Source organism: Salvia splendens, chromosome 17 (assembly GCF_004379255.2).
Source record: "Salvia splendens isolate huo1 chromosome 17, SspV2, whole genome shotgun sequence".
Taxonomy (NCBI): Eukaryota; Viridiplantae; Streptophyta; class Magnoliopsida; order Lamiales; family Lamiaceae; genus Salvia; species Salvia splendens.
Window position 1 is genome coordinate 17280493 of NC_056048.1, and position 23896 is coordinate 17304388.

General features: G+C 38.2%; 1 protein-coding gene across 1 annotated transcript; it reads left to right on the forward strand.

The window, feature by feature from the left end:
• Positions 1 to 7046: 7046 nt before the first annotated feature.
• On the forward strand, positions 7047 to 9386 carry LOC121774399 (pectinesterase-like). Its single transcript, XM_042171284.1, has 2 exons — positions 7047 to 8049; positions 8678 to 9386. The coding sequence occupies exons 1-2, from the start codon at positions 7047 to 7049 to the stop codon at positions 9373 to 9375; spliced, it is 1701 nt and encodes a 566-aa protein (XP_042027218.1). The 3' UTR covers positions 9376 to 9386.
• Positions 9387 to 23896: the final 14510 nt, after the last annotated feature.

Here is a 23896-nt window from a genome sequence, read left to right on the forward strand (position 1 = left end):
CTCCCTAGAGAAGTGACCATTCCCCTCGCATTTGTAACACTTGGTAACGTTTTGATGCCGACATTCTCCGAAGAGATACTTAGAGCAAACGTTGCACTGTGGTGCCCTGGATCGGTAGTCTCCTCTCTGACTAGAAGTATGTTGTCCTCCTCCGTGTTGAGATCGATGCTGACTCGACTGGTACCGTTTTCCGTTGTATGGAGTCCGAGAATCATCCCACTTCCTTTTCTCCCAGGAGTGGTGTGTCATTTTTGAGCATGTCTGACTATAGAAACTTATTCCTTGTGTATATCCGAGTCGACTACTGCATTTCCCTACCGTCTAGTATCAAAGATTCGAAAATGTGACCCAACAGTCTTACTTGGATATGAACAAATTTCAAATTGTTGCAACATTGCTAAGGATGTCTTTAGTCGGGAAGGCTCCAAAATTAATTAAGGAAACAAGAACAACAATGCAATGATTGAGTTTCATTGGACTCAACCCGTCCATTATGAGAATTAAATGGTTTAGAGGTATCAAATAAAACCCATAGAGCTTTGAGAATTTACTTCTGATGAGAGCTCGGAAGAACATGAGATAGGTCATGGAAACAGGATGAAACTGCAAAAATTCTCAAATTCCATAGCCGACTGCTAGATCAAAGTTTGCAAATTCTGGACAGCAATGAAGGATATCGTTCAAACATGCCAAGGCCTAAAATAATCAGTCGCGGCAGGATTTAGAAACATGGACAAATGTCATGAAGTAGTACAAATGATGATTCAACAACATCAGGTTATTGGAAAAGATGAAATCACATCAATGGGTACGCGGGTTTGTTAAAGACAACTCAAAGTGAATGGAAATTTTCAAAAATTTAACACTATCAACCCATTAAGGAAGAAGAGAACATGATAGCCTTAACTTGGTGTTGTAGAAAGAAAAATCATTAAGTATGAAACAATATATGTAGTGAAACCGAGCTAAAAAGAACTTCACTTCTGCAAGAAAGAACTTGTCACATACATGGTTACAAAATAAAGAGATGAACCAATAGTTCCAAGAATAATATTTCATTCTTTGAAGAAAACATGTCTGGAGGTGTGATCATACTGAAGGTCATAACTGCAAACAACCTTAGGAATGAAGTTCAATGACGGAAGTTCATAAGGTTAAAATATTGTCCTTATGAATGATGAATCAAAGGAGACTACTCAATCAAGCTATCCAACGTTACAAAGACAAACACAAACTTTCGAGACAAGCGAGTCATGACTCGATATAGGGAAAAAAAATAATGAGCATTACTTGCAAATTGGGAGTCAACCAAGGTGTTTAAATAGACAAGGGCTCACGTTTATTCAAAACGTCCCGAAAGAAACATAGAATCCAAGTAAGTACTGTTGAAAGGAAAACGTTCATTCTAGCTACGAGGGTCGCACTCCCTCGCACATTTTCGCGTGCCTGAACATGGTAAAATCGTTCTATGAAATCGTGGATTCCAAGTTGAGATTCATCGTATCGTCGAAATTAATAACTATTTTTGATGGTCGCATCTTCAAAGTCTTCTTGCCATGCCACATAGTTTTTGAAATGCATTACCATTGCACGGGTGGTCTTAAAGTGTCGTAAACGTCGTCGTACTTGTGTCGCATCGCCACTTTGGCATGGTATGCAAGACTGCATAGTTTTATTAGATCTTAGGTATGATCTCGCCATTATGAGGATACACCAAAGTTCGAAATATATACTTTCGTTGGTTTTATCACTCAGGAAAGTGATATTGCAGTTGTCAACTTACAACTAAGTTCTAGCACGTTCAGTCTGGCCTATCTCGTAGGCACTCTATAATTTCAAGTATAGCTTGAAGTCTCGTACTTCAACATATATTTGATCATTGCCTAACTCAAGCTTCATATGGCTCCTACGTTCGCAACGAAGTTCAAAAGTTCCACATTTCACTTTAATAGTGGTTCTCCACAATACCTCATACTTCATCGGTCATAAATTTTCACCACATAAACGTCATCCATATATTGCACAATCAACACATTTATTCGTATAAATCATTTGGTGTTCCATAGCATAACAAACATCGTACATTAATATATGTGAATAGCAACACTCAGTCAATCAATCATCCATGGAATCGCATTTCATAAATCATGCAGTTCATGCCCATCTGTATCACAATCACAACTCGCAACTACACGCGTATCATGCTTTGCATTTCACAGTTTCATAGTCATGAAATTTTAACTGCCTAGGCATAAAATTTTGTCGTTCCTGGAAGCAACATGTATTTTCTTCAAGTAAATTTTGCAGTTTCGTGGACGTAATAGCAAATCTCAATTCCATTTTGCAAACAGTAGATGCTCGTTTTCTAATAATGGATTGTTTTATGGAAATGCCTCTTTAGAGAATGGATTATATATGCTTGAATACAAACGGAATATTCTCAATGTGCAAAATAAAAGACTTAAGCTATGTAATACGGATAATGCTACTTATCTTTGGCATTGTAGACTTGGTCATATCAATGAGAAAAGAATAGCGAGATTGGAAAAGTTAGACTATCTAAATTCATTTGATTTTGAATCATATGGTGCTTGTGAATTCTGTCTCAAAGGAAAGATGACTAATAAGCCACTTTCTGGGAAAGGGGTGCGTGCTAATGATGTGCTAGAGTTGATCCACACAGATGTGTGCGGACCGTTTCCAACTCAAGCAAAAGGTGGTTATTCGTACTTCATTACTTTCACTGATGATTTGACAAGGTATGGATATGTGTATCTTATGAAACACAAATCTGAGGCCTTTGATAAATTTAAAGAGTTTAAGTGTGAAGTTGAGAAACAACTTGGGAAAAGTATCAAAACTCTTCGATCAGATCGAGGAGGGGAATACTTGAGCCGAGAATTTCTTGATTACTTGAAATCGCATGGAATTCAGTCAGACTGGACACCTCCTGGTACACCACAAATGAATGGAGTATCTGAAAGGAGAAACCGAACATTATTAGATATGGTTCGATCCATGATGAGTTTAGCTAGTCTCCCTTTATTTCTCTGGGGTCATGCTTTACTAACGGCTATTTACATTCTAAATAGAGTTCCTTCTAAATCAGTCGAGAAAACACCATATGAGTTATGGTGTGGCAAGAAAGCAAGTCTTAACCATATCCGGACCTGGGGTTGTCCAGCATTTGTTAAGAAAATGATGACTGATAAATTGGAAACTAAAAGTGAGAAATGTTATTTTGTGGGATATCCTAAAGAAACTAAAGGATACGATTTCTACTGTCCTGAAAATCACAAGGTGATAACATCAAGGAATGTGACGTTCCTTGAAGACAGTTATGTCTGCAAGGAACAAGGTCAAAATACAGTAGATCTTGAAGAAATTCAAGAACCACAAGTTAACAATGAGGATGAGATATTATCCACTGGATTGGACAATAACTCAGTGGGAGTTTTTGATGATCTATTGGGAGGGGAAATTACTCTTAGAGAGGACCTTAGAGAGACTCTCGAAGGACCACCCCAAGACAATGAGATGCATCAAAGACAAGATGATACAATAGTTGCATCACATCTACCTCAAGAAGATCATAGTGATATTCCTGAACCTTCTCACATACAGAATGAACAGCCTGAACCAGAGCAAAACCAACTCAATAGGCCTAGAAGGATTCGTCGTGCACCTGAGAGACTGAATCTAATGGTTGAGAACCAAGATGATGAAGTTGATTTAGATGACGATGAGCCTAAGACCTATACCGAGGCGGTGTCAGACACCGATCGAGAGAAGTGGCTTGAAGCCTTGATATCTGAAATGGACTCGATGTACTTCAACTTAGTCTGGGAACTAGTTGACTTGCCAGATGGGGTTTACCCCATAGGTTGCAAATGGATCTTCAAAAAGAAGAGAGATGCAGATGGCAAAGTACAAACCTACAAGGCTAGGTTAGTGGCAAAGGGTTATAGTCAGCGCGAAGGCATTGACTATGATGAAACATTTTCGCCAGTTGCTAAGATCAAGTCCATTAGGATATTACTTGCAATTGCTGCATACTACAATTTCGACATTTGGCAAATGGATGTCAAAACCGCATTTCTCAATGGAGAATTAGAAGGTGATGTCTATATGACGCAGCCTGAAGGTTTTGTATCGAAAGAAAGGCCGAATGCAGTGTGCAAGCTAAAGAAGTCCATCTATGGACTTAAGCAAGCTTCGAGGAGTTGGAATATTTGTTTTGACAGAACAATCAAATCGTTTGGTTTTATCAGAAGCAAAGAGGACCCATGTGTTTATAGTAAACGCGAGAATGGAAACGTTGTCTTCCTCATCATATATGTTGATGACATCTTGATTATGGGAAGCGATCGTTCCATGATGCAATCCATGAAAGAGTTGTTATCTAGTTCTTTTATGACGAAGGATTTAGGTGATGCTTCCTATATCCTTAGAATTAAGATCTATTGAGATAGACCAAATAGGATGTTAGGATTATCACAATCCACTTACATAGACAAGTTGCTAAGGTGCTTCTCAATGGAGAATTCTAAGAAAGTTTTTCTTACTATGGGACATGACATTGTATTGTCAAAGAAGGATTGTCCTTCTAATGACAAAGAAAGAGACAACATGAAAAGGATCCCGTATGCTTCGGCTATAGGATCTATTATGTATGCCATGATCTCTACTAGGCCAGATGTGGCCTATGCGCTTAGCATGACAGGCAGATTTCAGCAAAATCCCGGTGAGGAACATTGGAAAATTGTTAAGACTATTCTTAAGTACCTTAGAAGGACTAAATAATATTTCTTAGTCTATGGTAGACAACCAGAGTTATCAGTTACTAGGTACACTGATTCTAGTTTCCAAACAGACCATGACGACTATGAGTCTCAGTCTGGATATGTTTTGTCCTCAATGGTGGAGCAGTAGTTGGAATAGTTCCAAACAAGGTATAACTGCCGATTCCACCACCGAAGCCGAGTATATTGCTGCATCTGAAGCTGCCAAAGAAGCTGTTGCTTTGTTAGAGTTCGTTAAAGAACTGGGTGTCATTCCGAGTGCCAATAGTGCAATACCTTTGTATTGTGACAACACTGGTGCTGTTGCGCAAGCAAAAGAACCCAGAGCTACGAACAGGAACAAGCATGTTCCTAGAATATATCATCTGATCAGAGAAATAACTGAAAGAGGCGACATAAAATTAGAAAGAGTACCCACTAATGATAATTTGGCTGATCCTTTCACCAAACCGTTATATATAGCAAAACACAATAAGCACTTTGAGAGCTTAGGTGTTAAGCATCTTGGAAGATGGCTTTGAATCAGTGGGAGTTACAGTTTTATATGTCTTAGAAACATTTTGTGTTGAGACAATATTACTTGATCACATTATATGAAAATTTTATTTCCTATGGGTTTTGTGCACTTATTGGAATAATTGTTTTAAATGTTTGATTTTATTCTAAATATTTGTTCCCTTGAATTATGACTGTCGTTAATGGTGTGAGACATTAATGATATAGTATAATTCTAAAATAGCCCTAACCAATGATCATCAAGAATGGGATATTGATGATATGTTATAGGTTAGCATGGGGTTTGCATCACATTCTTCGAGAATGTAGTTGTTCTCACAACTATGAGATATTAGATACTCGTGATGGACACATGGTATGCTTTGGAGAGTATTGGTATACCCTACTATTAAACTGTTTTGTTAAGTGTCTACAGTTTATTAGTACATGAAGTATGTAATAGTCCTTGGATCTGAGGTCATTACACATTTTGTTTGTTGAGTGGTGTGCTTTGATCTTGTCCAATGCTTTGCCTCCCAAAGGAGGATTGAGACACGGACTTGTGTTGGGTACATCATAAGATAAATGGAAATGGTAGTTGAGCCAAGAATGAGATTCATTCCTCGATTAGAATTTCGAGAGAACACTCAAATTCTCTATATTACTTGACCATTAAGTCATTGGCCAATGCAAAGATATATTCAATTAAAGTAATTGAATATGATCGAATGGGTCATTTAATAAAGATGAGATAAAGTGATTGAGCTATTTGGATGACACATGACAAATCTTAGGCTCAATCGGGTGGTTCGTGAATGAAAGGATATTACTATAAACTTTGTGTAAAGGTTTGTTTACCGAATTCACGTAAACGTCCGTCATATATCGAGCTACGCTGCCAACGCAGTCTAGGAGTTTTGTGCAGACTTCGATTAGATCGTCGTCGATAATGGGGGCCTAAAGGGTCACACTATAAGTGTATTTTGATCCGCTCAAGGGTACAAAGTTGGAACTGCGTATTATATCTAATGCTAGTCCAAGTGGGAGATTGAAAGGATATGGGCTAGATTAGATTAATATGGATTAAATAATTATAGTTGGGCTACAATTATAATTAGTCCATAAGCCCAACAATCTAATAACCCTAATGACTCTTTGTCTATATATAATGGTTATTTATTCTCCATTGTGGGAGAAAAGAAATATCGTAACATTAGAGAGAAAATACGTAAAGCTTTGTAGAGAATTCCTAGCTTTCTCTATAGAGCGATTGTACCGAGGAATTGTTCCTGCATCGGATCAGAATACACGTGGACCTCGATAGTAGTGGATTCAACTTGCAGGACACAATCGTAGAAGAAAGCACAACAACAAGTAAGATTTAGTTTCGTTGTGTATTACGTGCTCAACTTGCAATATGATTATGAATCTAGATCTGTTATTCTTGTCTGCAATTTCCGCTGCGCTCATTAGATGAATACAAGAATTCCTAACAAAAATATGCGAAGATCGATCGCATTTGAGTTTGCTATAAATAAATACTTAGTGATTCAAAAACTATGTGAGGTCAACCATGTTTGACTCTTGTACGTCAATTTTATTGTTATTTTTTCCGGACCCTCCAAAATATTGTTTAAGCAACAACCTCCAAAAAGTTAGGAAATGCCACAACATAAATTGATGTGTAATCCACAATTTTTTCATCAACCTCTTATAGGGCAAAATAATGTGAAAAAATAATAAAATAAAATGCCAGTGGAGGAATCTAAGAGAAAGCTGGCCGTTGCGGGGCTAACCGCCATCCTCTTAGTGGCGGCAGTGATCGCGGTGGCGGTGGGGTCCTCTAAGGACGGCATAGACATAGCCACGAGTGGAGGCGACGCTGAAACCGGGCGCAGCGGCCATGGCATTGGCGCTTCGACCAAGGCCGTGCAGGCCATCTGCTCCCCGACGGCCTACAAAGAGACGTGCGAGGAGAGCCTCGCGGACGCCAACACCACGGACACACGCCAGCTCATCGAGAGGGCCATCAACGTGACCGTGGCCAATGTCGAGGAGGCTCTCGAGAGCTCCACGCTGCTCCAGGAGGCCGCGAGGGATCCCGCGACCAAGGATGCTTTCAGAGTTTGTGAGGACGTTTTACATAGAGCCTCGGGGGACCTGAGGCGAACGGTCGGGAAGATGGCGGAGTTCGACTACATGAAGACGGACGCATTCGTGGCCGACCTCCGGACGTGGCTGAGCGCGGTTGTGACGAACCAGGAGACGTGCGTGGACGCGTTCGAGAATACGACCGGAGACACTAGTGAAAAGATGAAGAAGCTTCTGGAGACGGCGACAGAGCTGGCGAGCAATGGCCTGGCGATGGTGACGGAGCTCGCCACGGTGATCAGCTCGTTCAACCTTGGCAGCCTCGGTGACATGTTCGGCGGTAGCAGGAGGCTTCTGACGGCGGCGGAGGAGGAGAAGAGGAGGCTGGCTCAGGAGATTGACACGCTGGCGCCGGATATTTTGGTGGCGCAGGACGGGACCGGCCAGTTTGAGACCATCACGGAGGCTGTCGCGGCGGTGAAGAACGACTCTGAGAATTCCACTGTGATCCATGTCAAGGCCGGCGTCTATAATGAGTATGTGTCGATTCCAAAGGGGAAGAACAAAGTTGTGATCATCGGAGATGGACCTGAAACGACTAAAGTTACCGGAAATAAAAGCATTGCCGGTGGTGTTCCGACCTTCTACACCGCTACACTAGGTAATTAGTTTATTAATTAAACATTTTTCACTCACAAAATTCAAAGAGTAATTTGATTTGTTTTAGGGTAAGTGCATATTTTACTCAACAACCTAAAATAAAATTGATTTTTAAGTACCAGCTACTTACCTACTCTATTTTGAATTTTACCATTAGAGATGGTTTATACAATTTGCAATCTATAAGACGTAATATGTTCCGAGATAGTGTACAAAATTAAAATAGATTACTCCCTCCATCCATTAAAAGTTGACATATTTTGACCCGATATTTATTTTAAAAAATATAAAGGAAAGTGAGTTAAAAAAATTAGTAAAATATTGGTCCTACTTTTATATATTAGCTTTATAAAAGTATGATCCACATCCCACCAACTTTTTTAACTCAATTTATATTACATTTTTTAAAATTCGTGTCGGGTAAAAATGACATGCATATTAGGGGATTGAGGGAGTACGATAAAAGTGAAATGTTGTACGATAGGGAAATGTAAATAAGTGCCTAACTTTGAGAGTACATATAAAAAAATGAAACTGTTGTTAAGTGTAGAGAGATTAATTAAAATTTTACTACTAGCTAGTATTATAGATAATTTTAAAAAATTCAATGATTCCACTTGTTCTTGCAGATGTAAACTCAGAAGATTTCATAGCCAAGGACATTGGATTTGAAAATACGGCCGGCGTCGATGGATATCAAGCTTTGGCACTGCGCGTCTCCGGCGATAGGGCAATATTTTACAACGTTAAGGTTGATGGGTATCAAAACAGTCTTTGTGCCGACGTATACCGCCAATTCTATAGCAACTGCACCATCACCGGCACCACCGACTTCGTCTTTGGAGACGCACTCGCCCTTTTCCAAAATTGCACGTTCGTAGCCCGTACGCCCGGTGCGAACCGAGAATCTGTGGTTTTTGCACAAGGCCGCAACGACTCCAACAGCAACAGCGTTTTCGTCATCCAAAACGGACGCATAACGGCCGAACCGGCGCTTCTGGAAGTGCAACCGCCGGATCGGTCGTACCTTGGCCACCCGTGGAAACCGTACTCACGGACCGTCATCATGCACACGGAAATTGACAATTTCATCAACCCGGTCGGGTGGTCGACATGGATCGGGAAGCTCGGCCTTAACACGTGTTACTATGGCGAGTACGAGAACACGGGACCCGGTTCCGAGACAAAGAACCGCGTTACGTGGCGGGGTATACGGAAAATCACATCGGAAATAGCGAAGACTTGGACCGGGTCGGTAATATACGTCGATGATGGGTGGATTAAAAAATCTGGAGTTCAATACGAACCTAACTTAAAGGAGATTTAATTTCATTCTTGTTTTTTTATTGAATAGTTAGTAGTTCTAACATAGTACGTTGTTTAACCATGCGAAAAATATTAGGTTTTTGGTGGGAGTGATAAACATGATTGATAAAAGGAAAAATAGCCCCTAAGATGCATCGTAAATTCAAATTCTAAATCTTTTAAATTTGACCGAGTACCTGAAAGGTCATGAAAAACACGTAAAATAGAAATAAGAAAAATATCAACTTTTGAATGAATGAATGAATGGTGGAATAGTAGTACTAATTTATTGAACACGAGTAGTTCTTCCTTGAAATTATTATTATTATTATTATTATTATTATTATTATTATTATTATTATTATTATTATTATTATTATTATTATTTTATAAAATATTATTCCGTCTGCCAGTAGTAGTCTCATTTCTTGGTGGCACGGGTTTTAAGAAATGTTAATAAAAGTGAGTGGAAAAAAGTTAATAGAATAGGAGTCCCATTTGGATATATATATTAGTTTTAAATGAAATGTGAGTGGAATGAGTTAGTGTAAGGTGGGACCATATTACCATTTATGGTAAAAGTGAACCGAGACTCCTATTCGCGGATGGACTAAAATGGAAAAACGGGACTCCTATTCGCGGACGGAGGGAGTAATAATTTTAAAGACATTAATACAAAAAAAATACTACTTCTATATAACTACTCCCTCTGTTCTATATTAGTGGAAACATTTTGCCATTTTGGTACGTTCTATAGTAGTGGAGTCATTTCTGTTTTTGCCAAAAATTGAAAGTGTAATACAATTAAAGTAATTAATTGTTTTGGTTATTAAGTAATCAATTAAATAATGACATAAGCTTTTGTTGTCTATTATTCTAAATAAGTTAATTAAAGCATTAACTCGCCAAAGTGGGCTCTGATGTGTAGATTAATTTATTTGGAATGTATAGGTTATTTGTATATTTGAAATACATGCGAATAGTTAATCGGCCCAAATGAAGATTGTTATTTGACCGTATTTTTCTTGTGTACTTTGTGGTAATAATATGAGATTATCCTTAAGTCATTTTGAACACTAAGTCGGCCCAAAGGAAGACAGGAAATGATTATCTATATTTGATAACTACGTTTTAAGATGTCACATGCAAGTTAATTATTTTGTCCAAAGATGAAATTTTAATGTTGTGTCGACAGCTTGAAATGAGAATTTTCATTATTTAATTTATTTACTTATTATTTACGTGAGCTAATTATTGTCCTACTTGTTATATTTGTTCTTTGCTAGCTCAAAAATCTGCTATTGGTTTTCTAAATTTCATTCATGTGCTAAAAGGCAATACCTATGCATCATGGAGAAGCTAAAAGGCAATACCTATGCATCATGGAGAAGCAAGGTATTGATTGGTTTGGGGATTGCAAATTTAGACTATGCACTTCGGACGGAGCAACTCACCCCTCTTACTGATGAAAGTTCCGATGAGGATAAACGAAATTTTTAAAGGTGGGAACACTCCAATCGCATGAGTCTTATGATTATGCAACATGCCATCCCTGAAAACTTTCATGGTACTGTCCCGAAAGAAGCAACTGCTAAGGAATTTCTCGAGGCCATTGATATGAATTTCGCAAGCAATGAGGTATAATGGCCGAGGAGAAATTAGGGAGCACATTACGGAAATGTCAAACACTGCTTCAAAGCTTACGACACTTAATTTGACGATCAGTGATGATCAACTAGTGCATTTGGTTATGATATCTCTTCCTCATCAATTTGATCACTTCAAAGTTAGTTACAATACTGTGAAGGATAAATGATCATTGAATGAGTTGATTTCTCATTGTGTTCACGAGGAAGAGAGGTTGAAGAAAAGTAAGACAAAAAGTGCTCACTTAGCAACAAGCTATAGGGGTAAACGAGGAAGGGACAAGGGAATCGAGAGAGAGGAGAGGCGGCGGCCGGTGTGCCTGTGAGTAGGGAGTGTAGTCGGCAGTGGAGAGTAACCGGGCGTCGTTTGAATCGGAGGAGGCGGTGAGGAATTGAGAAGGCGACGGCGATTGGAGTCCCTCTCCATTTGGGGGAAATTTGGCGAAGTAGCGTGAGGGAGAGAAGAGGGGCGGCGGATCCTCCGAGAGTGAGAAGGGAAATTTGATGTTATTTTGTTCATCAATGAATCACTCCACGGCGTCTGTCAACATCGAAATGCATTTCCATCAAGTCAGTTATTCCAGCTTCAATTATTTAGCCTATCTTAACAGGGCCTGCACCTTTAGGAGTACCTGCAGAGGGAAAACATAAAATACCCCAGACCAAATGAGATCACCAGAAACACAATACTTGGAGTAAGAGAGAAGATAGGATAATATGCGTGCTTTAATTTTGAGTTGAGTAAGAGAGAAAGATATGCGTGATTTTGAGCACTTGAAGAAAAGAACCCCCAAGTAGATGCTGAATTTAATAGTTTCATCGAGACAAAAATATTTTACATGGGATACGAACATTTACGTAATAAAACAGCAAACTGTTTCACGTTATGAGCATAAGCTGTCAATATGAGATCGCCTTCAAGAAGAGTAAAGAGAGAGCTGATGTGGCTAATCAAGAATGGGATCTTAAATATCATATCACTCGTTGATCCTTTCTGCCGAATTTGTCCATCAACCTACAGAGAGAAGTTTTAATGACTGAAGCAATAGAAATGAGGTAGGTTTAGTCTTAGGAATAAGGAACTAATAGGACTCAACAAAAAAATAGTACCTTCAACCAGAGTTCTATGTTGTGAGGGTCTGGCAACATGGATTTAGGCAACTGTGCAGATACAGATGAAAAAATTTAATGCAAAGCATTTTACAACAAATAAGTGCTTATATATAAATGACTTCATAAAGCCAGTTCATTCTTCAACTGCAAACTCTTCTACAACCAGTCTGTGAAACAAAACTACTACAACATTTGGTTCAACTTCGGAAGGGAAGGGGAAAAGGGGACATAAGGATCAGAGACTGATCAATCTTATAACGTTATACATGAAATTATTTACTAGGTGGATTCAATATGCTCCTATCTAGATATTATATCAATACAACCTGAAAGCACATAGCAGTTTTAAATCAAGAAATGGAAGACAAAATTATAAAGATGAGTTCTTACAATAGAGCTGATCGGGGTGAAGGTATCTTGCCCTTTAGCTGCACTGCAGACCACGGAAGACCTGCAGACTTTGGCGCAAAAGAAGATGGTGAATGCCCTTAAAAAGGACACAAAACTCCAAAATATAATTACTTGTGCAATTTATTCCAAAAAGGAAGACAAAACCACAGATTTAATGACAGTTTCTGTGATGAGTACATTATATTAAAACTTAAAAGCAGCATTGCACAAACCTTAGCAAAGTCATATCCAAAGCAAGAGCATAATAGAATCATAAGATACCTACTGAACGTCATGATCAAGAAAGATAAAACATAAATCAACGCAAGATACTTTTTTCCCTAATCTGTCCTTTCATTCGAGAAAGAATGGAGGAACAAAATGAGGGAGTCATCCATGATTCCATATGGAAACTGGAGCCACCCATAGTTTCACAAATTCATAGCCCAATTCACAAATATTTCTACTTTAGATAGCCATCACATGAGATCTAACCAAGTATACCAATCAGATATGCAACCAAATCACTCGATTTTGCAGCTTGCTTAATAGTATTGGAAGGTAATCAAAAATGACACATGAGATAATTTATTTCAATCTAATTCCTCCACATTACCACCAGATAGGGCACGGATTAGTAGAGAAATTGACCATTTTAGAGAAGCAGGCATACAATTAACCTAATTTTGATCAGATTAAAATTAATACCTCCAATGTAGTCAATGGCAGTGGCCTCCGGCACGTCACGGGCGCCCAGCTCGACCTCATAATCCAGCTCTAAGCCAATTTTCTATGCTTTAATGATTTCGATAATGAAATCTTTGTCTAGATTTGAATTATTTCAACCATAACATTTATACTATAAAGTGGAGATAAAAATCACCAACCTCCATCCATGCTTTTTTTTCATTTTGATATAGAGGTTGAAATCCACCAATTGATGTTCATCCTTTCTTTGACTGAATTCTCCAATTTATGTTATCCCCTCTTTGACCTCAAACCTTTAATGATTCTTTTAATGGATAAAGAATCAATAACTTTAATGTATATATTAATACACACCTAAATGCCGTGAGCATATATTTATATATTTGTGAGTGTCGACATTGTTGGATGTTTGACACACAAAATATAGGATCACTCAACAAGGATGAAATATGGAGGATAAATATTAATAAGCTTCTCACAAAAGATTACAAAATACACTCAAAAGTGCTTCAGCACTACAAAAACTCTCACTTTCTTTCTAACTTGAGCTACGACTCTTTCTCTCTTAACTCACTCACTTTTCTTTTCTTTCTTAATTTGATAATATTACATTGAAATACAATTCCCTATTTATAGATGTATAAAGTCGGTTAAGCACCGATTCCTAAAACTAGAGATATCTAGTTAGCACTAATTAAATAATACGAGTTGTTAAATTGCCAGCTATAAGCTACGTCACCTACTAGATGTCACTTTATACTTAATGAGGAAGCCATCAAATGCCACCCACAAGATACCACCGCCTAATGTAGTGCATGTGTGGCTACCATCTTAGCCATGAATTACTCACAAGTTTACACCACTAAGATAAGGTAGTGATGGAGCAACTTCATCACCACTCCTTAATTGTGAAGTAATTGACTTAATAAATTCAACATCCTCCCTTAAGCTCAATTCTTCAAGGTCTTCATGCCAAGTAAAAACTTCAATCTCCCGAAGACATCCTGCTTTAGTGGCTTTGTAAATATGTCTGCAATTTGATCATGTGACTTGCAGTATACTAATTCCACATCATTTTGGTTCACGTGCTCCCGAATAAAGTGATAACGAGTATCAATATGCTTACTTCTTTCGTGGAACACTGGATTCTTTGCAAGTGCTATTGCAGACTTATTATCAACACGTATCTATGTCGGGCTTTGTTGCGCCAATCCCAGAAAAGTTAATAAATTTCTCAACCAAATACAATGGCACACCGTTGAACTTGCTGCAACATACTCGGCTTCACATGTTGAGAGTGTCACTATAGCTTGCTTCTTTGACGACCAAGTAAAGACAACATCACCAATATAAAAACAGTAGCCGGTAGTGCTCTTTCTTTCATCCAAGTCTCTTCCCCAATCGCTATCCGAATAACCAACGAGCTTAACTTCTTGATCAGAGGGATAAAATATACCTTCATTCAGCGTACCTTTAATATAGCGCAAAATCCCCTTGACCGCATTCAAATGAGACTGTGACGGCGTTTCCATGTATCTGCTGATTAATCCAACTCCATAGAGAATATCAGGCCTAGTGCACGTTAGATATCTTAGACTTCCAACGAGGCTTTTGAAGTAAGTTGGATCCACTTTTGCTTCACCATCATGCTTCCTCAATTCTTGACCAATCTCCACGGGAGTGTAAACAGGATTGCAGGACTCCATTTTGAACTTCTCCAAGATTTGTTTTGCAAATGAGCTTTGAGAGATAAATATCCCATCTTCTTTTTGCACTACCTCAATTCCTAGAAAATGTGCCATCAAACCAATGTCCGTCATCTCGAACTCCTTGATCATGCTCTTCTTGAATTTATGAAACATTGCTTCACAATTTCCAGTAAAGATTAGATCATCAACATATAGGCAAACAAATAACATGTTACCTGCAACATCTTTCTTCAAGTCTAGCATGTTCGAAAGGGCACTTCACAAAGTCATTCTTCAGAAAATACTCATTAATTCTGGAATTCCATGCACGAGGTGCTTGCTTGAGCCCGTACAAAGCTTTCTTCAATCTGTAGACTTTATTTTCAGATCCTTGTTTCACATAACCTTCAGGTTGCTCAACATAAATTTCTTTTTCAAGAAAACCATTTAGAAAAGCCGACTTCACATCGAGCTGATAGATCTTCCAATTGTGTTGGGCGACCAGCGAGATAAACAATCTGATCATCTCAAGACGAGCAACAGGAGCAAATACTTCACTATAATCAATTCCAGCCTTCTGCTTGTATCCTTTCGCCACCAACCTCGCTTTGTACCTTTGCACTTCACCATTGGCATTTTTCTTTGTTTTGAACACCCATTTCACACCAATTGCTTTTCGTCCTTCTGGCCGTGTTGTCAACGACCAAGTATTATTTTTCTCGATCGCATTGATTTCTTCATCCATTGCAATCTTCCATTTCCTTTCTTGTGCAGCATCTGCATAAACAATATGATCAACATCCATTTAGACTGCGTATTCTTCTAGGCCTTCCGACTGGACCTTGAGATGATGTTGGTGATTCTGGTTCTTCAATTTCACGTGCATCTTCTTGCTGATCAGGTACAATTTCTGACGAGCTTGCAGCTTTCTTATCCTTCCAGCTCCATTTTTGATCTTCTTCAAACACCACATCGTGGCTTATGATCACCTTCTTCATGAGTGGGTTATACAATTTGTAACCCATTACTCGATCTCCATACCCCACGAAGATACACTTTTCGCCTTTATCATCAAGCTTGATTCTTCGAGCTTCAGGAATTTTGGCATAAGCAATACAGCCAAAAACTCTCAGGTGTGCAACACTGGGCTTGAACGAGTTCCATGCTTCTTCGGGCGTCATGTTGCGAACACTTTTGGTGGGACATCGGTTCAGAAGATATACTGCTGTTGCGACAGCTTCAGCCCAGAATTCTCGGGGTAAGTCCTTCCCTTTGATCATACTCCTCGCCATATCAAGAATTGTCCGGTTCTTCCTTTCAGCAACACCGTTCAATTGAGGAGTATATGGAGGTGTAAGCTGGTGAACGATTCCATGATCCTTGCAAAACTTTTCGAACAGATCGGATGTGAACTTTCCTCCTTGGTCGGATCTGAGAACTTTAATATAGTGTCCACTCTGCCTTTCCACAAGAATTTTGAACTCTTTGAAAATATCAAACACCTCAGATTTTCTTTTCAAGAAATACACCCAAGTCTTTCTGGAGTAATCATCAATGAAAGTTAAAAAGTACTGATTACCTCCGGTAGAAATAGGCTTTAGGGGACCACAAACGTCTGTATGAACGATCTCCAACGGGCGTGATGCTCTCCATCTCATTTCTTTTGAGAAACTTGGCCTGTGATGTTTTCCCAGTATGCATCCTTCACAAACTTCTTCAGGATGATCAATATGCGGCAAGCCTTTCACCATATTCTTTGAAGACAGAAGCTTCAAACCACAAAAATTCAGATGTCCAAGACGCAAATGCCATAACCACGATTCATATTTAACAATAACACTCATGCACTTCAACATATCATGTTTCATATTTAATGCAAATAATCTATTTCTGGACATCTTCACATAGGCAACCAAATTACCTCGAGCATCATTGATAGAAAATAAGAATTCTTGATATTAACATCAAATCCTTTCTCCAGCAATTGACCAAGACTCAAAATATTGCTCTTCACGGCAGGAACATAATAGACGTCATATATAAAACCATGATTTCCATTCTTCAACTTAATCAAGATATTACCTTTTCCTTGCACCGCAACTTTTGAGGAATCTCCAAAAGTAACATCCCCATAAGATGTCTCCTTCAGCTCCACGAAGAGTTCCTTGTTCCCACACATGTGGTTACTAGCTCCAGTATCCAAGTACCACGTGCTGCACTGATCACCTTCAAGTCCTTTATGAGTAAAAAGAGAGGTTGAAATTACCTGCTCATTATTGTCTCCACCGTCGGCATAATGGACTTGTTGGTTGGACCTGGTATTTTTGGCTGTTGGACATTCATAGCTGTAATGCCCGAATTCATGACAAGTATAACACTCAACATTTGCTTTATCAAACCCTGGTTGATTATAGGTTTGAGAATAACCGCCTCTGTATTGTCCTCTTTCTCGTCCTCGTTGTCCATAAGAATTTCGACCTCTGCCTCGATAGGTGGAATTTTGACATCCTCCCTCATTTTGATAATTCTGGCCTCGTCCTCCTCGATTTTGGTAATTCTGGCCACGTCTTCCTTCGTAATGGTAATTTTGGCTGCGTCCTCCTCGGCCACGATAGCCTCGACCTCGGCCTCGGCCTCGACCTCGGTTGTATCCGCCACGTGACGTCCCATGCTCAACCTTCTTATCTTCTTGTATCGACATCTTTGCTTGTAGCATATGCTCAAGTGACGAAGTGGCCTTTTTCTTCATGCGTTGCTCGTGGACTTCCAAGCTGCTCTGCAACTGGTCGATTGACATAATGTTAAGATCTTTTGATTCTTAGATTGCCGCAACGACGTGCTCAAATTTCGACGTCAAGGACCGAAGAATTTTCTCAATGACACGAACATCTTCAATTATCTCTCCTTGCCTTTTCATTTGATTCACAATAACTAAGGTTCTTGTGAAATAGTCTGAAATGTTCTCCGTTTCAGACATGGTCAAACTTTCAAACTCACCACGTAGATTCTGCAGTCGAACTCGTATCGCCTTATCAACACCAGTGAAAGAGTTCTTCAAAATCTCCCAGGCTTGTTTTGACGTGGTGGCTGTACTTACTTTCTCGAACGTAGTTTCATCAATACCTTGATAGATATTGAACAACGCCTTCTTGTCTCGTTTCCTTGCGTCTCTGAGGGCATTCTTCTGGTTGTTCGTTAGGGCATCTTCGGCTTCTTGGGAGGCAGGTTCGGTGTAGCCGTCTTGAACAATATCCCACAACTCTTGTGATTGCAACAAGACTCGCATCTGAATACTCCAATTCCCATAATTGTGTTTCTCTAATTTGGGAATCTGGGGTTGAACCATGTTCAACGTTACCGCCATAAGTAGGATCGAGTGACTCTAGATACCAGATTTGTTGGATGTTTGACACACAAAATATAGGAGCACTCAACAAGGATGAAATATGGAGGATAAATATTAATAAGCTTCTCACAAAAGGATTACAAAATACACTCAAAAGTGCTTCAGCACTACAAAAACTCTCACTTTCTTTCTAACTTGAGCTACGGCTCTTTCTCTCTTAACTCACTCACTTTTCTTTTCTTTCTTAATTTGATAATATTATATTGAAATACAATTCCCTATTTATAGATGTATAAAGTCGGTTAAGCACCGATTCCTAAAACTAGAGATATCTAGTTAGCACTAATTAAATAATACAAGTTGTTAAATTGCCAGCTATATGCTACGTCACCTACTAGATGTCACTTTATACTTAATGAGGAAGCCATCAAATGCCACCCACAAGATACCACCGCCTAATGTAGTGCATGTGTGGCTACCATCTTAGCCATGAATTACTCACAAGTTTACACCACTAAGATAAGGTAGTGATGGAGCAACTTCATCACCACTCCTTAATTGTGAAGTAATTGACTTAATAAATTCAACAGACATATGCCGTATGTCAAAAATGTTTTCAAGTATTTTTACAGCATGAAGGCTCACATATTTATAGGTAATAGACACCCTTTCGTGAAGAATTTTGTCTATTCACATATACACCTTAATCATGCATTACCCAACTCCTTAATCATACGCCATTTTAGAATTTGAACGAAAAGATGCATTCCTTCATGAGTTGGCAGTTAAGTGTAGTTAAAACTACCTTTATTAATCCAATATTATAATAACAGCCAATTCCTCAATTATTAATTAAACCAATAGTTGAAAATAATAATACACTTTTCATTCCTTTCTCACGTAACCTACACACTCTAGTATAGACACAATATACTCACGTTACACATTAATATAGATTTATGATATATAATATCATAATATCACATTTTTAGAGATAAGAGAAGAGGGTTATCAATACACCCGATTCTAATTCTTTAATCGAAACCGATCAATCACAGAATCGTCATTAATATTAGAATCCTTAACTTTTAATACTATGAACTTAATCTTTAATATTAAACCAATAGATACATAGGTCACATGAGAATATAAATATTCTTGCATTCTCCCACTTGACCTTTGTATCGTCTTCATAGTTTAATTAACATAATGCACACTTTTACATTAAGTTCAAAATATCCTTTAAATACCATGATAAAATTAAAATTGATCGAATCATGGCGGTTACATATCATTAAGCGACATGATTCCTTCAATGTATCACAAACCAATTCTAACTTTACATTGTCCTTCCATTGAGATGAACATTTATTCTCAATTTTTCATATGCTATCCAAAAACCATAATGTATACATGCTATAATGATAACATATTCAATAAAACAGAAACACAACTTTAATTGAATTCCAAGTGTCTTACACCTTATGAGCATAATATAATTTGCGTAGCAAGGCTTTCTCTATAGTACTCAAATGCTTTTCATGGCCAGTAAACATTTTGGGTGATATCCTTTAATTATCGGATCCGCTCTAATTATATTTGTCCTAATATGCCCAATGGACACTTTATGTTTTTGTACTTCTTCCTTTACAGACAAGTACTTAAACTCCATATATTTATTACCTTTCATGTACTTATCTTTCTTTGTGAAGAAGATATCTGCGAAATTATTCCATAAATTCTTAGCAGCTTGGCTATAATGTTAACAATCTCAAGTCCCGAGATTCAGTTTCGCAATAACTTTTCACGAACCTTGACCTCAAAGCATGTCAAAATTAAACTTTTATAGTGGAAATAGCAATGACAAACTATTTTCCACTTTTCCATAATATTGCTCCCACGACTTAAAGGAACAAATAGCCAAACGTCAATTTTCTACCATTGACGCATCCGGCATAGCCTGAATCTGAATATCCAATGACTTCTATGTCATCGGATCCCCTTTACATAAGCATGTTCTCTTTGGTGCCTTGCAAGTACCTGAGGACTTTCATTGCAGCTTTCAAGTGATCCATTCTGGGATTACTTTAATATCGACCCAACATACCAATAATAATGTAATATTCAGTCGCATACATGTTTTGAACATATTTTAAACTCCCAACCACTGATGCATATGGAATTCTTTCCATTTCCATATGCTCCAATTCTATTTTAAGACATTGTCTCCTTTCTGAATTTGATCTTTCCTTATGGAGTAATTTTCCATTCTATATCTCTCCAAATTTTATTGATATATCTTTTATGAGACAAATTGAACAATCCTTGTGATCTAACTCAAGATATTTTTATTTCGATCACATAAGATGTCGCACTCATATCTTTTATTTCAAAAAATCCTTATGCTCCAATTCACTTTTAGAACATTTCATTTTACCGAACTTGTTTCCCTTCTGAATTGGAGCAATCCTTATAGAGAGATACTATTTATTAAGGTCATGTAACATACCCATGTCATTTGCAACAAGCAAAATATTATCAACATATAACTTACTTTATAAACTTGCCCCCACTGATTTTTACTTAGATACATCGATCAATAATGATCTCTACAAAATCATATGACACAATGGTATCATTAAACTTTTAAAACACCATTCCCAGGAAGCTTGTTTTAGTCCATATATTGACTTACTCAGCTTACATACTAATTTTTCTTGTTATGTGGTCAAGAATTCTTCAGGTTGGTTCATATGCACTTTCTCTACCATTTCTCCATTCAGAAAGGTGATTTTTTTCATCCATTTAGTGAAGCTCGTGATCATAATGAGCCACCAAAGCAAAAATAATTACCAGAATTTACTCCACAAACGGATGTTTCACCCTAATCTATCCCCTCTCAGCCGTCTCTCACACATTCATCCATTTTAACTTCACAATCTGAGAGCGGAGAAGAAGAACTTCTCCCAATTCGATTCCCCTTCTGTCACCAACTTCAGTTCTCAACCATGGTAATTAATCCTCACATGTGTACTCTTTTAATCACTACATGAACTTCTCTTTTGCCTTTATCAATTTGTTTCTATGAAATCTGCAAGTCCACAAGTCGCAATCTGCTTCACCAAGTTCATACAGTCCCCTCTCACATCGTTGTGCCAATCCTACTGAGGTAAATCCTGAAATTCTTTCCGCCTCATTGCACTCAGATCCCTATAATCACACTTGAGAATTTTCGATGACAGAAAACTTAGGGGAACCAGACAGAAGTAACACCAAGGGCAAATTCCATCACTTTTGCATAATTCACCACTGCTTGTCCAGCTACAAAAGCATGTTTCGAGCAAGTTCGTGCGAATAGAATCTTGCTTGTATACGAAAAACTCTACAATCCACTTTTAACCCTATTCAGTATTATTCGAGCAATTTCGCACAAATAGAATCAGTATATTATTACATTGTGTTTGCTTGTGCATTTATAAGATGTTTTATAAACATTTAAATGCATAAGAAGCAAACAAAGCCTAAGTCTTTTGCTTAGTAGTTTGGTTGTGGGCGTTGTCCACTTTAAGATAACTACAGTCGGTTCTATGCAATGCTTTGCAAAAGAGAAAGAAGAATTTCACAACCTAGATAGGCTTTGGCTACCTATCGCGAAAGGTTGCAATGCCAGTCCGATTATTTCTAAGCCTTACTGAAATAAGATGACGTTGGTGTGGTATAGCCCTGAATGGATCTAACAGGAAGACGTATCTTTATGCTATCTACTGAAAGACTAGGTCTTGATGAAATACTATTTCTTAATCTACTTCGTTAGCATTGAGCATACAGTATTGATTATGCACTAGTTTGACTTATCAAATGGTGCTGGTTTTTCGCAACCCAATAATCCTGATATATTGTGATTAATATCTAGCGGTGCTAGGATTGCTATTATGTTGAATCGTGCGCGAGGTGAGTCTCGTTTGATAATGTCCTCAATAGGAGCTTGAACAAAGTTTTATTATTCGGAAAACTAGCCAATTGGAATTTAATTATTCCATGAATAATAAATAAGTGTTTCTTGCTAAGTCCACTCTTGGAATTAATAAGATGTTAATTAATTAAGTCCATAGCAGACTTCAATTAATTAATGGACATTTGTATCTTAAGCGCGAGAAATAAACATTTAAATAAAATGGAAACCCACATTACTTGTAATTTCGGATTTGCATGGGCAGTGCAATATTATTACTGTAGTGGCTGCTAATAATATTCCAATATAAGCTTGTATTAAATTGTGGGTTCAATTTAATTAGTAAAAAACTAATTGGGTGAGGCCACATCCAAACCTCCATAGATCCCTGACTGGGCCCAAAATGAACTTAATATATATAGGAGAATAAAGGAGAGACAAAATAATTAATTTAGAGTCATAATTTTCGTCCCCCTCTGGTTTTAAAGGAGCTCGAAAATTCTCTCAGCTCTCTTCCGTTAGATTTTTCTGTCTTCTTTATTCGAGTCCTAGTATTCTGATAAGATCAACCTACACTAATTTCGGAATACAGTTCGGGAACCAGTCAGAAGATCCGTGGTCTAGTAGTGAAGATCATCACGTGGAGAAGGCGCAAGCAATCGGCGATTCTTTGGAGAATCAAATCGGTAACTCTTAACCGTAGTATTCATGTTAAGGATTTATTTTCTTTGAGCATGAATTATTTGCGTTCTATCACGCAATTATGTGTTAACATGTGAATAGATTAATTTCATAATCTGTCAAATAGATCCTTATCTGATTTATTTGTTTTGTACAAGTCTTCCGCTGTGAAGGGCCACCAAACCCATCATCAATTGCTTTCAAACTTCACATCTCATGAAATCGGTATCTAAATCAAATCGATAACTTAAAACAATCCATATCAAAGAATCGAGCTTTAATTTCAAGAAAATCAACCTTACAACCTATATATGTAATCATTGCATAGTCTATGTAAGTGTTGATTAATTAAGTCCATAACATATGCAATCATTATAATTAATGGTTAGCTGCGTATGTAATTGTTTAAATTACTTACGGTAATCAGATGGAGAATCAATCGTTTGGCTTTTGTTTGAATCGGCGTCTGTTCGTGATTTGTTTGCGACAAGAGAGCACACCGTGATCAAACGAAAGCAGCAACAAGTGATCTCCAGAGGGCAGTAGCGTGATGGGGCTGGCCTAGGATCGTGACAGCAGCAATGGCTTGTTGGGTCGATCATGGCAGCAGCAGCCCCAAAGCGGAGAAGCAGCGACGGTCTGTGAGAGACAGCAGGTTTCCGGCGGCGACAGCTTTTCAAGTGGGAGCCCTTCTTGGGCAGTTTCCGGGCTCGGAGGATGCTGTTGTCGCAGCCGCTGCGAAGGCGACGACGCAGCAACAGCAGCAGCGCCGGCGGGGCACGGGCTGCCGGAAACGAGGCAGCGTCTGCGGTTCAATGGGAGTACGACGACACAAGATTAGGGTTTCCCTATGCATGACGTCGCTTTGTCTCGTCTCGTGACTTCGCTTTCCAAATTTAAGATTCATTTGGAAATTAGATTTGAATATATCTTTTGTGGATTTTATATATTATAAGAAATTTATTTATGAATTAAATTATGCCTTAATTAGATTTTTTTCCTTATTTGTGGATTTATAT